Below are 18100 nucleotides of genomic sequence, written 5' to 3' on the forward strand. Positions count from 1 at the left end.
TGGGTAAATTTCACATTTATTAGATAAACTTTTACTTTATTCCATTTTGATACTCAAATTTTTTCAAAATCATATATAACATTTAGATTAAATTTATTTTAATATCCCGTCATTAAAATTTTAACAGTGATATTAAAATGTCTCTATAAGATATTGACGCATATCATTAAAAAAAGAAAAAAAATATTTTGTCAACAATATGTTATGTTAATCTTTTAATGTTAAGATACTAAATTGAAACATAAATTAAATATTATGTTTTATTTTAAAAATATAAAATTTAAATACTAAAACAAAAAAAATTATATAAATCTTGTGCAAAATGTATAATTATCCTATATTTTTTGTTATCGCAACTTATAGTATGATTTATTATTATAATGGTTGACTCAGCACACCACCTAACAGCTGATTCACAAAAAAATCAACAACCCAAACATAACATCTTTCTCCCCGTAAATACTAAATTCAAATAATTATATCTATATGATATAAAATATGAACAAATACCATCTTATATCTCAACTATTAAAATAATACATAAATAATCTCCCGACCATAAGACATTACTTTGTTCAATCTCTGATTATTAAAAATTACAAAATAATTCTCCAACTATATGACATTACTTTGTTAAGTTGCTCAACTATTATAAGTTATAATATGATCATCCGTCTATTCACATATTGTGTCAATTTTCTTAACAAAAATATATTAATTTAAAACATATGAATAATTAAACAATCATTTTATAACTTTTAATAATCGAATAACTCAACAAAACACCCTCAAATAAAAGATTATTTTGTAACTCCTAATAGTCATAAAACTGATCAAACGCCCTAAAATCGAGGAGTATTTATACGTCCCATAGTCGAGCACTATTTATACATCCCATAGTCGAAGACTATTTGTGTACTTCAACCCAAAAAAATTACCAAGTGACTTAATGAATTATTAATATATTACAATAATCAAACCATTAAATATATTCATATAATTATACTTACTGGTGCACATGAAATTAAAATCAATCCAATATTTCTATCATCTCAATATATATTCAACCGTTGGAAAGATTTTTATATTAACTAAAACTCGACATACATAATCATCGTGATGTATCAGATTGCTAAAATAGGAATTGTTTAAAAAGTCAAACTATTTAAAACTACTTTATGTTAAGTTTAAGTGTGTGTATGTTTGTGTATATAGGGAGAGAGCTAATGAGTTGGGCATCATTCACAAGGAAGATGAATAGTTAGATTAACCAATGATAAGCTGTATAAGAGCTAAATCCAGGCCTTGAACCCCAATTTTTTTCTTAATTGTAACAATCATTAGACCAAGTCCGAAATTACGTCTTCTACATCATCCACCTGATGAAAAAGATGGGAAAAATTAAACCATCTTACCTCTGAAATTACTAAACTCAACATCAACTTCGGGGCAGCCTTGAAACTAAAGGATCAGGACATCCAAAACTTTGGTGCAGCCATTAGTTCCCCATCTGTGGCATTACCCTGTGCAGCAAGCTTTCGAATACGACCAGAAAATTCCTCAGCCTGACATACACATGAACGAGTTAACATGAGTCAAAGCTCTTGCTTCCGAAAACCATCAACTCCTACCAAAATCCAAGGAACGGATAATTTTCTGTAGTCATTTTGGCTACGGTATGGATTTCAATGATAGTAAATGGGGAATAAAAGTCGCATTCCCACTTTTACACGCGACTGTTCACTGATTATATTATGAACATTGCTTCTTTTCACAAGTTACAAACTTAACAGCTGCATTACCCAACACGCATAATTGAGGTGACTAATGGAGGCCAGAGAAAAGATTACTAACCTTCTCATCAATCCACATTAAAGATGTTAGTTGATTATTCAAGATTTTGACCACCACATCCATGGGAGTAGTTCCGTCAAGTGCCTCAAGTTCCCCACCCTAAACATATTTGAGGGCAGTTATCATTTCTGCTTATGTTGTAAAAGATACTTAAGCAAGTCTGATCATAACACCAAGGACAATTACCTGACTAGAGTTTACAGTATTGATAATAGACTTGATCTGTTCTGTCATATGCTCCAATTCCCTCTCTACATTTTCAGCCTGCTCAAACCTGGAACGAAGATGAAAGAATAAACTCCTTCTCAATACTTGTAAAACAAAGCTGACTTGAACACAAGACCAAGCATGGGATAAGATTGCAAAGTGGACAGAAGTTAAAACATAGAACAAGCTAGTTCTCACATTGCATCCCTTGTTGACGCAGTTTCATCATCAAGAAGCAATCCACGCTCATCCTTGTAAATACGTTCTGCTTCTTCTTCCATGCTTTGCAGAGCTGTATCAACCTAGGGAGGACAGGTATACATGATATTCACATTCCTTTTAAAATGGTTGACTGTATCACATTGCAAATTTAAGTAATAAACAATCTAAATATAATATTCAGGAGGCAAACAATGGCTAATACAATAATTACACAGGGCACATCGAAAATGTTATATCATGAGCATCCATGATTTTTGCAGAAACCTTATGAACGTGAAATACTTTTCTTCCTCTAGATTTAATTGGACAGGAAATTTATGTTTGTGCATTTGAATATCGAGGAAACTTTCACTAGAAACAGGAGAACTTAGCTCTCAAGTAGCACCTGGAATGAGAAGACAATCGTGGGTGCAGGCCTTCAACATTTATCATCATGCAATAAAATGTTACCACAACTTTCTTTTGACTGATAAAAGCTAATGGTGCTGAGTTGAATATACAATGGGATCTTATTTATGCAAAGTTAAAGCATATTGGACAAAAAACAAGATTACACAGAATTGACTGATAAAGTAGGTCAGTGAAGATGCTACACTCACATGCGAAGTTAAGCATAAAGCTTCAGCGGTCTTTAGAACTTAGCTACCTTATTGCTCAAAACATAAAAGTAGCATAAGGAAGCCACAATAATAATCGCAAAATCATTAATGAGTCATGACAAACAAATCCTCTTAGAACTAGGACAGCACTGCCATCCAAAGCAAGTGAAAAGTTTCACCCAGAGTTTAAGCAACATAAATTTTGGTAGTTATGTAGAGATTCGTACAACAAAAAGACATTAGTGAAAGTCAATGTCTCTAAGAAACAGCCAAAATGTCATGTACCCTTGGTGCAGTTAAGTTTAAAAGTTAGCAAAATGTATACCAGCAAAAAACCATTGGAATACCTCTTTTTGATGAGTCTCAATTAACTCCAGTTGTCGATCCAAGCTAGCTTGGGTCTCAACCACTTTTGCCACTTCTATCTGAAATGATGTTTAGAATTAGAAGAGAAATATACAAAAACATATTACACAATAAATTTCAGAAAAATAGGAGAATATAGAAACCTTGGTAGACTCTGATATAAATCCCTTGTCGATAAGGCATATGAATGACATTAACAGGCAAGTTACCTCACAAAACAATATTGTAGTACCTCAAGCCTAAGAAGAACATCACGATTCTGCAAGATTCGCCTGTCCCACTCAGCTATTGCACTGGCCTGCTTTCGAAATTTCCCCGTACGTTCTTGAAGTTCAACATTCCATTCCTTGATGATCTGCAGCCCGCAAAAGAAAGTCTCATCATCTCAATGACAACCATAAATTAGAATGTAGATGAGGTCGAGATGAAATATACATCTTGAATCCACTAAAAAGATACCGTTCATATTTCTTCCTCCAAAGTGAAGTTTGAGGAACACTTGAGAATGAAGATGGCAAGGTTTGAAAGTGGGAGACAATATGCTTTGTTGTTTTTTTTTTATAAGATTTGAAGGTCTCTTTAAAAACCTCCTTGATTAATGGAGCTTGTAAAGAAGCTTCTTAATCATCGGAAGGAGGAAAAGAGTGCCTTATAATTTCATTGAAGAAAATAAGAATTACAACCTTGGAAAGAAAAATCCAAGTAGAACCCTTACAACAATTCTTGAGCCTTAAAACCGAACTATAGAATCAACAACATAATAATCAACCTATACCAGCCTTTGCTAGAGCATCGGCATCCATATTAGCTGTCCTTGTAATCCATCTAACAACCCCCCCCCCCCGACAGTTTTAAGACACTCAACAATATCTCTAACAATGAAACCATAAACAGCTGGACATGAGACAACCTTATTGATCCAGTCTACTGCAACTCTGCTATCACTCTCTATGATCAACCTATCTTTAACCCTCTCTAGGACAGAGGTAAAGAAAGAGATACCCCTTTGGATAGCTTTAAGTTCCTTCAATGTTGGAGGTCCAGAACCATCCGGTTCCTGAAAAGAACCAAGGATTGCACCAGAATGATCCCTCATAAGACCACCCAGACCTGATTTTTACCAATCACAACTAATTGCTGCATCCACATTCAACTTGATGAAACTCGTAGGGGGAGGTAACCAAGGGGTTATGGAAGACTTCAAGAAATTATAGGACGAGTAAGAATCCCTATAGAAGGATCAGAGATTAAGGAGTCCTTAGGAATAGAAACATCCTTATTCTTTGCTAAATACCAAGAGGCCAGCCTAACTCTTGTTAAGAAGAATAATTCAGTCTGATCGAGCTTCCCCCCTTCAAAAACTATGTAATTCCTGAATTTCCAGATTGTCCAAATAACAGCCCCAGGAATGAAAGTCCAAATTACCGAATTAGATTTCAACTCATCCCAAGCAAGAAGAAAATTTTTTGCTTCTGCAGAAAACACAGAACTAAATCTCCAAAAATTTAGAAATTTATTCCACAAAAACCACGCAACCGAACAGGAAAAGAATAGATGCGAAGAAGATTCTTCAACCATTTTACAAAGAGGGCATAAGCCATCCTCAATACCTTGAACTCCTCTTTTAACCAATTCGGATTTAACTGCAATTTTTTGAAGCACAATTTGCCAAACTAATGTTTCAACTCTAGGGGGAACCAATCCTCTCCAAACAATCTTGTTCCAGAAATGAGACTCTTCTGAAATTGAAGCACAACTCTTAACACAAGAACCGACTGTATAAACCCCATCCCCACTGCCTTTCCAGATCAATCCATCGCTAGAATCAGTAGATAGAGAGAAAGAAGAAATGATGCTCACTAAATTGCACCATTGTTCAAGCTCCCAATCGTTTAAATTTCTTCGAACTTTAACATCCCAAATCCAGCCCGAAGAAAGAAATTCCCCAAACTCACAAAGTTTACCGAATTTATTAGTTGACAGTGAAAACAGTCTAGGAAATAGAATCTGAAACGGAAAATCAGCAGCCCAGCTATCTTGCCAAAATCGAACATGCTTACCATTTCCGACATAAAACTTGCACAAACTACGGAACTTACAACCAAATGAGTCTTGTTTGAAATGGTTATTAACCACTGATCTCCACAACCAGGAGGATTGAGAAGGAATCTTGCTGTCAAACAATAATCTAGAAGAGTCAATGTTGTATTTGCTACAAATAAAATTCCTCCAAACAGAATTTCTCTCATTTGCAAACCTCCAAGACCATTTCCCTAGCAATGCTCTGTTCATAGAAATCAGATTCCGAACTCCCAAGCCTCCCTCAGTCTTTGATTTGCAGACATCATCCCATTTAACCCAGTGTATCTTCTTAATACCATTGCCCCCTCCCCATAAAAAATTAGACATAATAGAATTGAGAGTCTTGAGGATAGAAGCTGGAATCTTGAACATAGACAAAAAATACGTAGGTAGTGAGGACAGAACGGATTTGATCAAAACCAGTCTCCCTGCTAAAGAAAGAGTAGCAGCCTTCCAACCTGCTAATTTAGAGTGAAAATTCTGTACCACTGGTTCCCAGATAACAGAGGAATTCCTAGTAGCACCTAGAGGGAAGCCTAGATAATTAGATGGGAAGTTTCCCACCAAACAACCGATAGAATCTGCCCAAGTTTTAACCTCCTGTTGGGATATATTAATCCCGAAGAGTCTGCTTTTCTTAAGGTTTAGTTGCAGCCCTGACATAACCTCAAATACTCTAAGCACCCTCTTCACATTCATAATTTGAGTCTTCGAAGCTCCACAGAAAATAATTAAGTCATCCGCAAACTGCAAGTGTGAAAGATTAAAAGACCCCTCCTCCTTGCCAACTGTCAAACCGGCAAATAAACCCTCCGAAACAGCTCTTCGGATTAAAAGATTCAATAATTCCCCCACTAGGTTAAAAAGTAAAGGCGAGAGTGAACATCCCTGTCTAAGGCCCTTGGCCATTGGAAACTCCTCGGATGGAACCCCATTAACTAACACTGAGATTGAAGCTGTAGAAACACATCTCCTAATCCAACTTATCCATGTGAAACCGAAACCCATTTTTTCCATCACCTTGAACAAAATAGGCCAATCAACCGTATCGTATGCCTTTTTGAAATCAACTTTAAACACACAACCCTTTAGTCCTTTCTTCCTCCAATAATCAATATGCTTTGTTGTTGCATGTGCTTGTGATATGTATCACATACATCCAGTCCCACATGTTGAATTCTTTATTCTTCCATACATTATGAATATTAATTTACCATTTTCCCTCTTTGTTATGCTTTGGTTTATCCCAAAAAGTAAAGCAATGTTTCCACACAAAGATAACCTGAACTTTTCTACTGGTATGATTTATATTAAATGCTCATAGTACTTGTTAGATTCCAATTTCCTAAATAGGGAAATATGGTTGTATTAGCTAAGATTATGTTTTTTTGATAAGAAATTAGCTAAGATTATGTAAATATGTTAGTGATTGTAATCCCTAACTTTAAGGGATTACTTTAGGTCAAACATTCCTAGAATCAGTCTCTTTCCTAGTTTAATAGTTTCCTAACTTAGGCTTACTATGACTATATATCAAGTGTAAAATTCCTATTGTAAAAATGAATCGAACCAGGTCATTTTGACAGTATTAAATATTGGGAGAATACAATAAGAAGACATGAAAAAGAAAGATTTAACATCACAAAATATATATTAAAATAGAAACAAAATTACCTCTTCCACTGTCTTTCCTGTTATCTCAGAAGGTAACTTTGGGGTGGTAGATACTGCAGCAGTGGCACTTGAAGTCGTCCTATAAGAAAAGTAAACAAAAGTGGGGATACCATACAGAAGTTACACCAAAAACTATTTCAATGATTCAATAAGAAATTCAGAACGTTTTTATTTAAGACAACTTAAATAATATAGAAGTAACATCACTTTTTGAAAAGAAATATTCAGCAAATATAATAATAAACACACGGATGCTACCCCGTAAAAAAAGGAACGGTTCCAATAGTTTAAAACATTAAAAGACTCTACAATTCCAAGCACTATAACCTTCAAAAGTCAGATCAGTTTTAATTAGCCCACCAAACTAGTAACAATCAGAATCATCTCTTCTAATGAGTTCCACCAAATGCAAGTTCAAGGACAAAATATGAAGAGTTCCAGCCCTGTTTATACTCCTAACTTAGGCATCCAAAATTCATTTCCAATGACCTCACCTTTGTTTCCGTTAAATAATATGAGACATAAAAAATTGCAAACAAGTAATGTCAAGGAAAACTTCGGGAAAGCTGGGGAAGGGAGAAATGATGGGTGTAATATCTAATAAATATCTTTCCAAATAAAATTTCAAAGATGAAGGACTGGAAGCTAATACATTATAATTTAATATTGACAAAAAGGGGGTATGGTTAAAGAAATGTCACTAAGGGCGCAAGGTGCAATCTAGGCGCTTAAACCCTTATATTGCTTCAGGCAGAAAGAGGAAAAAAATGCTATCCTAAGTGAAGTAAAGCGCAACATGTATATGTTAGTTTTTGTAATATAATATCTATATATATCTTTCTAATTTTTTATATATAAAGCTTAAGATATGCATATAAAAAAAACCAAACTAGAGTCTAGTTTATTGACAAAACATGCAATTGTTTTATTGGTCAGTATGCATGATTTCCTTATTGTTAATGTTAGTTAGCTGTTGAATGATCAAATATTACACAAAGTATAGAGTTCGGTATTATCATTTCCTTGCTAGTAAAGGTATATCAAATGAAAAATAAAGTGCAAAAATGAAAGAAATTAAGGAGAAAATCAACCAAACAGGTTTTTATGCCTATCGCCTTGCAAAAAAGCATGCCTAGCCTAGGTACACTAGAGTGTGCCTTATCAAATGGGCCCGGCCTGAGAGGGTTTGTGATGCTTTTATTGAATAATGCTAGAGCACAGGCAAGCCTAGGGGAGTACCTTCACAACACTGGGTTAAGTGAATACCAGAGTAGGGATAAAACATAAAGCCACCAAAAAGAAACCTAAACATACCCACTGCTTGAAGCAACAAGTGCTGATGATGTTTGGGCAGTAGTAGTAGTAGTTGTCATTGAAGCAGCAGAACTGGAAGCAGTGAGACCTGCAGGATCAGAATTACATTTGTATGAGAACTTTAACCCACTATTACTTGATCTAGGCCCTTTAGTAAAATAGATTTAGAGGAAGGCCTTAATAATTACTATACGGAAAAATATAATATATATATACACACATATACACAAAAACAAAAAGATGAAATGCATTAAAGGTAACAAGCAAACCCAGAATATTACAGTATATAGGAAGACTCACTGAATACGGGAGCAGTGGCAGTGGATTGTGCTTGTGAGGATGAAGCAGGAGTGGATGGTTTTGTTGATAAAGAAAAGCCAGAGAAAGAACCAGAACTCCCAAACGTAGTGGCTGCATTTGTCACACCAAATCCAGTTAAAGAACTCACAGCATCTGATGTTGAAGCTGAACTAGCAGGTGCAGCTGATGAATCTGTAGCAGCAGAAGATGAAGAACTTAAGTTAAAGGCAGGGAATGATGGAGTTGAAGCAGCGGTAGTACTTGCTGCAGGGGTAGAAGCAGTAGTGGTAACTGTCGCAAACAATGACGCTGATGATGTTCCAAAGGACAAAGATGATGGTTTTGACACAGCGGCACCGGAGAATGTCAGTGCAGGTGATGATGAAACTGCATTGCCAAATCCAAATGCAGGTTGAGAAGCTGAAGGTGGGGCAAATGAGAAGCTTGAAGAGCCTGATGAAGAAGCAGCTACTAAAGAAGATGCTGCAGTTGCTGTTGTTGTCGAACTGACAGTGCTCTTCAAAAATGGTGAACTACTCCCAAAAGATGATCCCATAGAAGAAGCTGAGCTTGATGATAACAAGCTTGGAAAAGATGGAGCTGCAACTGTAGTAGTAGAAGCTGAAGATAAAGAAGAACCAAAAGAGATCGTGGCAGAAGTTGTGGGACTGGGAGTAGCAGTAGCTGGCCCTAGTGAAGATGAAAACAGAGGGGAACCACTGCTAGCTCCAAATGGGGATGACGTCCCTGACAATTACAAAATTAAGAAGAATAATGAGTTGGTAAGATTTAACAGATCAGAGAGCAAAAGGAGCAGAGACAACAAAGAAGTGGGTTTTGACAAGGCAGAACCAGAGACTGGGGGTGCTGAAGATGATGAGGAAGCTGCATTGCCAAAGCCAAAGGCAGGTTGAGAAGCTGAAGAAGGGAGGACAAAAGAGAAGCCTGATGAACTTGATGAAGATGCAGCTGTTAATGAAGGTGTTGTAGTAGAGGCTGTTGTTGATGTTGAACTTTCAATGCTCTTTGAAAAAGATGAAGTGCCAAGCAAGGAGAACCCTGTCGAAGCAGATAAAGGTGAAGTGGTTGAATTTGAAGCTGAGTTCGATGATATGAAGCTTGAAAAGGCTGGGGTTGTCACTGACGATGAAGACGAACCAATAGTAGCAGTAGGTGCAGGTGAAGATGAAAATAGGGTTGAACCACTGTTGTCTCCAAAAGGGGATGGAGATGCCCCAACCTTTGCTGAGAAACAGAAAATGAAAAAAAAATGTTAGTGTAAGGACACTGATGCAGAGACAAGAAAGATGTGGGTTTCAAAAGGCTGAACCTGAGAATAAGGACGCTTGGGATGATGATGAAGATGGGTTGCCAAACCCGAAGGAAGAAGATGAACCAAAAGAGAATCCCAAAGAGCTTGAAGAAGTAGAAGCAGCAATTGTTGTAGGGGTGGAACCTGCACTGCTTGTGGAAAACGGTGAACCACCCGGGAAAGAGAGCCCTGAAGCAGCAAAAGTCGATACCGATGCTGAACTTGATGAGAAAATGCCCGTAAACAATGGAGTTGCAGCTGTAGTAGCGGTAGAAGCTGATGAAGATGAAGATGCAAAACTAAAAGGGCTAGTAGTTGCAGCAGCCGATGAGGATGAAAATAGAGAGGGTCCAGAGCTGGCTCCAAACAGAGGTGAAGTTGTCCCAAACCCTCCTGAGAATTGCAAATTTAACCCAAAACAAAAGTAACAAACGGTTAGTTTAAGCAGACAAAATAAACACGAGCATCAAAGAAAACGAAGATACTGCAATTATCAAACCTATATCACGAAAATGATTGAAAATATAATATGAAAAAGAAAATGACACCATTCTCTGCTAACCCAATGTTGACTGTTATAATGTCAAGTAAAATACTAAATAAATTCCAAAATTTCAATTCAGATCTCGTTCATATAAACTATAAAAGCAAAACAAAAAGTAAGTATCAAAGAAACGAACCCGAAGAACTGAAGGGATTGTTGGCCATTGCAAACCTCGAGCACTGACTAGACACTGCGAATTTCAAACATCAATACATTAACAAACATAAAAACCCATATATCTGTAAAGGGTTTATAAAAGCGAAGAAACTAAGAGGATGGTATCATCAGAGAGATCCAAAGTAGGGATTCAAATGGCGGCCGTTTCGCGGAATATCTACCGTTATATCGTGATTGCGCCGCCGTCCGTTACCGTTATTGTCCAAAATAGCGGTGTGACGCCGGATTACACCAATAGCGGCCTCAACTTAACGGGTAACGGCCGATCGAGGTACCCCCGCTATTCCGTTATTTTCCATTAAACCAAGTCAGCAGCAAAGTTAGGTTTTTTTGTTGTTGTTTTTGGTAGGAATCAAGCTAGCAAGCAAAGTAAATTTAAGAACATAAAAAAATAAAGAAGAAAAGGACGAATTTTAACAAAAAAAACCTCTATTTTCCTCTGATTTTGTCCTGCGTTTCTGCCTCTGCTGCCTCGCCTCTCACTTACGCACAACGTACAAGAAGGAAGAAGAAGGGATACATGGATTTACAAATTTTTATTATATTTAGGTTTTAGGTTTTAAATAAGGTAAAGTATATAAATGGTCACTAAATTTTTTAGATGTCTGCATTTAGGTCCCATAATTTTTCAAATTTGTAATAAAGTCACCAAATATTTAGTTCGTTTGCAATATGGTCCCCAACATAATGGTTGTTTCACTGCCGTTAGGCTAAATTATATAAATGATTACTGAAATTTTCAGGCACTTGCATTTACGTCCCTCTAACTTTTAAAACTTGCAACACAGTCATAAATTACATTCTAAGCCCCAAAATTCAAAATACTTCAATTACATCCTAAACCTCAAATTTCAAAATACTTCAATTACATGTTATCACAATTTATTCTCAAAATCACCCATAACAAACTGAACTTGAAGCAACGACCCAAAACCCTCAAAACATAACAGTTTCAAAAAAATTTAACACAAACTATAAGTGAATAATATGTGATTATGTTAGGTTTAGGGTTTAGGGTTAAGTTGGACCTAAATACTCAATTCAGTTTATAAAATAGTTGACTCAAAAAATTTTCGATTTGAGTTTATAAAATTTAAATCAAGTCGAATTGAATTGAATTTTTGAGTTTCTATTTAAATTTAATTATAAATATTTATCATATTATAATATTATTTGATTATAATTCAGTTTAGTTTATAAAATAGTTTAATCGAATTTTTTTAATTTGAGTTTATAAAATTTAAATCAAGTCGAATTGAATTGAATTTTCGAGTTTCTGTTTAAATTTAATTATAAATATTTATCATACTATAATATTATTTGATTCTAATTTAAATTGTTTTTTAACCATATACAATACATATATTCCTTCATATTTTTTCCATATGTGATATACATATATCATACAGAGTCAAGGGACTTGACTCAAACTTAAAAATTAATCCACTAATTACTAAAAATTTTGAGATATTCGAGTTGTATTTTACAACTCGTTTTTAACTTGAAATTTTTAAGTTGTGTTTATGAAATTACAACTCAAAGTCAATTTGTATCAAATTTGTTGAATCAATTCAAGTCGAAAAATAATTTTTTCGAATCAAATTGAGTATTGTTCACTTATAGTTGGTTAAATCTAACTTTTAAATCCTAAACCCAACATAATCACTTACTGTTATGGACCCAAAATGAACTAAATGTTGTTGATTATGTTGGGTTAATTGGTGGGGAAATTTAGCATTTAGGATTATATTTTGATGGTTTAGGGTTGATGATTTAAGTTCAGTTTGTTATGACAGATTTTGAGAATACATTATTAATTTGTGGTTAGTCATGTAATTGAAGTATTTTTGGAATTTGAGGTTTAGAATGTAATTGAAATATTTTGGAATTTGGGGTTTAGAATGCAATTGATGTATGTGTTGCAAGTTTTAAAAGTTGGGGACCTAAATGCAAGCGTCTGAAAAGTTCAATGACCATTTATATAATTTACCCTAATGGCAGTGAAATAGCCGTTACGTCGGGGATCATATTGTAAACGAACTAAATGTTTAGTGGTTGTATTGCAAGTTTTAAAAGTTGAAGGACCTAAATGCAAACGCCTGAAAAATTCAATGACCATATATATACCTTACCCTAAAAAACTTTAAATCTACCAACCGATATTTATCTGTACAAGTCGGTATTTGACTGAATTTTAACCGAAACATAACTTAAAGCAATGGATACGAGTACTGAGTAGCATGGGTTTAACACAACAATATTCTTTATTTGCAAAGTGGTTAAGTTGTGCTTTTGTAACCAAAACCTGCTACAAGTAAATGAACATATAAAACAAAAACCTTGAAATCCTCTAGGTAACGCATATTTACAAGGGCGCATTACAGTGCCTAATTGCATGTTTTAACCTCTCAGTCAGTAAAATATTTTTTAAGAAAAATTATTGACGATAAACTGTATCAGCAAGGAATTAATGCAATAGAAAAGTAAAACAAATAAGAAAGGTTTATTAGGCCTATTTGATTCCTGAAAAAACATCGGCAACGAGTGAATGATCTTTCTTTCCTTCTATCTGGATTTTGTTCCTTTTGCGCCGCCTCCCTTCCCTCTCCTTTGAGTTCTTTCCTTGCACCGGCGGTAAGGACGAGACCTTCTATGGCCATCGATTCCACTTCCGTGGTAATTCGATGCTAGGCAATCGCTTTCTTGAACGGATTTCGCTTCCGCTTAGAGACAAAGTTGCTTGTTTGGTAAGTGTTACTGCGCAGATGGTAAAGGTACGATTCATTGACAATCTGGATGATAAAGTAGTTTCGCATATTGAGAAATTAGTTATTCGTTGCTTTACATCTAGGGTTAGCAATTTTTGTAAACCGTTTGGGTGCTTTCTTGTTCTATGGCATCATGATTTGATATTAGGTTTAAGGAATGATTCACTTCTGTGTGTTTCTCTTTGTAAGATTGTTAGGGTTCTGGCTTTTTTAAAACGTATTATTTTATTAAATGTTGTAGCGTGGCTGGATGCAAATAATCATGCATGGTTTTTAAAATTGTCAGGATGCAATAATTATGCTGATTTTTAAAACGTATTCTTTTATTAAATGTTGTAGCGTGGCTGGGATAGAGTTTGTTTCAAATTTGTTTTTTTTTTAAAAAAATTAATTGGCAGGGTGCGATAATTATGCTCGTTTCCTATATTTATGGGATACAGTTATTTCAATTTTAAAATTATTAACTGGCAGGATGCAAATAATCATGCATGGTTTTTATATTTATCGGATAGTGAAAAGAAGGAAAAGAGAAGCAGATGTATTCAAAGTAGATTTTAGAAAAACTTATGATTCAGTCGGCTGATCATTTCTAGATTTAGTTGGATGACTATATATATCACGATGGCATCTATCTTCGTTTTGGTAAATGGTGTGCCCACAAGTAAATTTTCCATAACGAAGGTACTTCACCAAGGATGCCCCCTGTCCCCCTTTCTATTCAACCTGGTAGACGAGGCGTTGAGCGGTTTGATAACCAAAGTTGTTGATTTGGGCTTGATCGGTGGGGCCTCAATGGGATCGAATGGATTGAGTGTATCTTATATATGGTTTGTTGATGACTTAATATTGTTCTTGGACGACGATCTAAAGTCGATTAGAAATGCAAAGAGGGTACTAAGAATATTTGAATTAGCGTCTGGTCTTAAGCTTAAACGTAAGCAAATCGATGTTGTATGGGGTCAACCTGTTTGAGCAAAGAGTTCAAAATTGAGCGAGGATCATCAAATGTGCTTACGATAAGTTCCCATCTACTTACCTTGCTTTTCCTTTAGGCTATTCAAGGGAGTCGCTGCCATTATGAAAGCCCATTGTGGAGAAATTTAGTGCTAGATTAAAGGGGTTGAAAGGAAAGCTCCTATCGTTTGGTGGTAGGCTGACTTTGGTGAGATCGGTCCTAGTAAACTCATTGGTATATTTCATATCTCTCTTCAAAATGTCTGAGACGAATACTAATGTCCTGAATAAGATGATTGCAACTTTCCTATGGGGGAGAAGTCAAATAGGGCGATACGTTGGGTAAAATGAGATAATGTGTGTAAGCTTAGGGCGTATGGTGGGCTGGGTTTTTATGATGTGCGAGTTCAGAATCTTTCGTTATTAAATAAATGGTTATGGCATTACAGGTGTGAACCACATTCGCTATGGAGGAAAGTTGTTGATACGAAGTACGGGATGGACCAAAACCTACTGATTCCTTATCCCTCCCAACTAAGAAATTCTTCAAAGATTTGGAGGAATATCACGGCTCTGTTGCTAAAGAAAGAAGATCCATACTCGAAGAACGTACGTTTGTGCCTAGGGGTAGGAAATAATATCGAATTTTGGAATGATCATTGCACGGAAGTGAGATAGCTAAAATTGACCTTCCTAAGAATTTTTTGGGGTCATTATTAGAAGATGGGTAAAGTATCGGAGTTCGGACACATAGAGAACGATGTATGGGTCTGGAACATTAAATTGAGAAAATTATTATTTCAGTGGGAAATCAATATTTTGGGATGAATTTACTAATACTTTAAATAGGGTTGCCCGAAGGTATATGGCTAGAGATTGCTTGAGTTGGTGCAATGATGTTAGTGGTGCTTGTACGACAAGAAGCTTTTGTGACATTGTAGCAAGTGATGGGGTTGTCGAAGATAAATCTTAGGACATGGTATGGTCTAATTTAGCACCTAAGAAAGTTCAAGCATCTGTTTGGAAGGCTGCAATTCAAAGGATTCCCACACTTGTGGAGCTAGCGAAAAGGAGAGTATCGAACCTTGACTTGTGCATTTGTATCTTCTATGAAGAGGAAGAAGAGACGGTTAATCACTTGTTATGTCGTTGCAATTTCGTTTGGAGGATTTGGACAAGGTGGTGCGCGCTGTGTAACCTGAATTTCGTATGCCCAAACAATGTAGAATCGTTCATCATTTTATAAGTTGATCAACCTTTATTTGCTAAGTTCAAGCAAGTGTGGGCTATGACAATGTTTGGGTTATTCTAGACGATTTGGTTATGTAGAAATGAAGTTGTTTTTAAGAAGAAGAGATTGAATGAAAAAAGAATTTTCGATGCGGCAGTAGCGAGGATAGGCTTCTGGTGCAAATGCAAGTGGCCGAGCATGAGCTTTTCGATATCAGACTTTACAAACCTTCCAAACGCGATAATCCAGGTACGTGGTAGGTAGAGGTGAGCATGGGGTGTTTCTCTGTATTTGGCGGTCGTACGACATGGATGATGATGCCCATTTAATAGGGTGTTTCGTGAGGATAATTGGTTTATTAAGTTGATCATGTTGAGTAGTGGACTGATTGTCAGAAGGTTGTAGGTTGTGTTTTTTATTGGTATATGTTAGTTACAGCAATGGGATTGTGATGGTGGGTATCCATTATTGGATATGTTGACCACGTGGTAGGTTTCTTAGAAGATAGGGGCTGCAGACTTTTGATTTGGATGCGCATGGAAGGAGAGGTACCACCCGTAGTTGATCCTTATTGGTTGCTGAATGGAATGATGGTTTGTTCAATTGTTAGGCACATTATTCATCGTTTTGATTGGAGTGCTAAGCAAAAGTTAGTCATAACTTAACGTTTAAATGTTTGCTGGATTGTGCCTTATCTGGTTGATACAGAGCTGTTGGAGAAGAGATCGAAACTATCAATTCTAGCGAGTGAGGAGCCCCATTCAGTCACACTGCATGGCTCTGGTTGTAGAGATGGTTTTATAAGGTACCATGGACACTGATAATTGTGTTTCTGTCAACGGAAGGGCCTAGACGGTGGTAGTCTTGATTGATTTCGGTTGCTGGTTTTTTTAACAGTGGAGAAGGTTTTGTTATATCTTGTCAATGTCTCAAGTGATAGATAAAGTGTTTCTTTTTGGGCTACATTTGCACACTGGTGGTGTATAGAATGGGTTAGGTTTGATCGGAGAGTGCAAAATGCAGAGTCAAAACTTAGTGTCAGGTGCTCAAGCTTTTACGATTTGCTACAGTATGAGTACTCCACTTGAGTGTTTATGTGACTAGGGATTTGAGATTGCAGTGCAATTGAAGTTGAGGCCACGTGGGATTTTTGATTGGGCCATCATTGAAGCTAAGATTGATGCTCGGGATTTATTGAATGGTGTAACACCCTAACACGAATGGACCTAAGGTGTCACATTGGGATGCTGAGGCAACCCTGAATTTCAAAACCTATTTATTTCTTTTCAAATATACTAAATTGTATCAATAATAAACATTAACAGTTATACAACATTTTATAAACTGGAGTTCCATGACACATAATTTAAATCAAAATAATAAAATGTCTAACAAATCTAAATACATAAGTAAGGTCCTATGAATACATATGCCCACTAAGCTACAGTACAATACTTTGAAAGAGATGCTGGCAGTCCTATTGCGACGATGCTCCACGAACTACTCAGCTACTGATCTACCAACGAAAAACATCTGAAGGCTAAGCTTAGAAAGCCCAACAATATAATCGCTAAACTAGAGCGACAATAAGAGTTTCATAAACGCAAGAATGTTGAAGACATGGATCTAAGTAGTAGGTACATGCATGATCTAGATCAAGTTCTACCTACTTAAGATTTATATGTTCTATCATTGAGGCATTGTATTATACTTCCCTTAATCCTCTGCTAAGGCATTTCCATGAGTTTACCACTAAAGGGTTTCTAACCCTAATCACTGTAACTACTACGCATTATCTAAATGTGACATCGATACTCATTTGCATTATCTAATTGCAATACTGACCATTATCTGGTCTCATATAGACATTAGACACTAGACAATTTAGGGTATCACACCCGACTAACCCACCCCTGCGAGTGTTAGGCCTTGTGCCCGAATTAGCCACAGATGTACCTTGCGCAATTGCTTAGGTGTTCACGGATATCCCACATCAATAGACGATCATCACCACCTGTATTGGACTGATGTGACTATGCAATGTATATCTAAGGCCCAAAGGCCACAAAACACTGACATCACTAACCCACTCCTCATGAATGGTCGGGCCTCGTTCCTTGACAATTCCCCTCTAAGTCAACTAAGATAGTCTAACTATACCCTGGTATAGCTCGACACACTAAAGTGAGGTCAATCCCTCACTAGTTGTTATCTCGCTCGTTTTCTCATTTAGAATGTTATGTGGGGATAGTTTGTTATTTCTGTTAATAATTAAGCCGCTTTATTCTAGTTATTCGTTATATAAGGACATTGTAGTCATTTTTTGTCTCTAGATAATTCTCTACGTGTTTCATGACTTTATGACGAATTTTTGGTTTATTGATCGCTGTCTGTAATATTTACTGGCCTGATACCTGCCTCGGGTTCAAAAATAAGTAGCAATACTCTAGTCTCCTTTTCTGTACTTTCCCTCAATTCACTCTCGAATTAGATGGA

At 36.1% G+C, this 18100-nt stretch overlaps 1 protein-coding gene across 1 annotated transcript; it reads right to left on the reverse strand.

The window, feature by feature from the left end:
- Positions 1–1299: 1299 nt before the first annotated feature.
- LOC120160058 (nuclear pore complex protein NUP62-like) lies at positions 1300–11159 on the reverse strand. Its single transcript, XM_039170517.1, has 13 exons — positions 11079–11159; positions 10611–10664; positions 9949–10323; positions 9471–9863; positions 8619–9365; positions 8319–8406; positions 7005–7083; positions 3481–3603; positions 3230–3307; positions 2260–2363; positions 2041–2128; positions 1855–1953; positions 1300–1565 (listed from the first exon to the last, which is right to left on the reverse strand). The coding sequence occupies exons 2-13, from the start codon at positions 10636–10638 to the stop codon at positions 1470–1472; spliced, it is 2298 nt and encodes a 765-aa protein (XP_039026448.1). The 5' UTR covers positions 10639–10664; positions 11079–11159; the 3' UTR covers positions 1300–1469.
- Between the last annotated feature and the right edge of the window lie 6941 nt (positions 11160–18100).

Source organism: Hibiscus syriacus, unplaced genomic scaffold, assembly GCF_006381635.1.
Source record: "Hibiscus syriacus cultivar Baekdansim isolate YM2019G1 unplaced genomic scaffold, ASM638163v2 tig00111388_pilon, whole genome shotgun sequence".
In the NCBI taxonomy this organism is placed as follows: Eukaryota; Viridiplantae; Streptophyta; class Magnoliopsida; order Malvales; family Malvaceae; genus Hibiscus; species Hibiscus syriacus.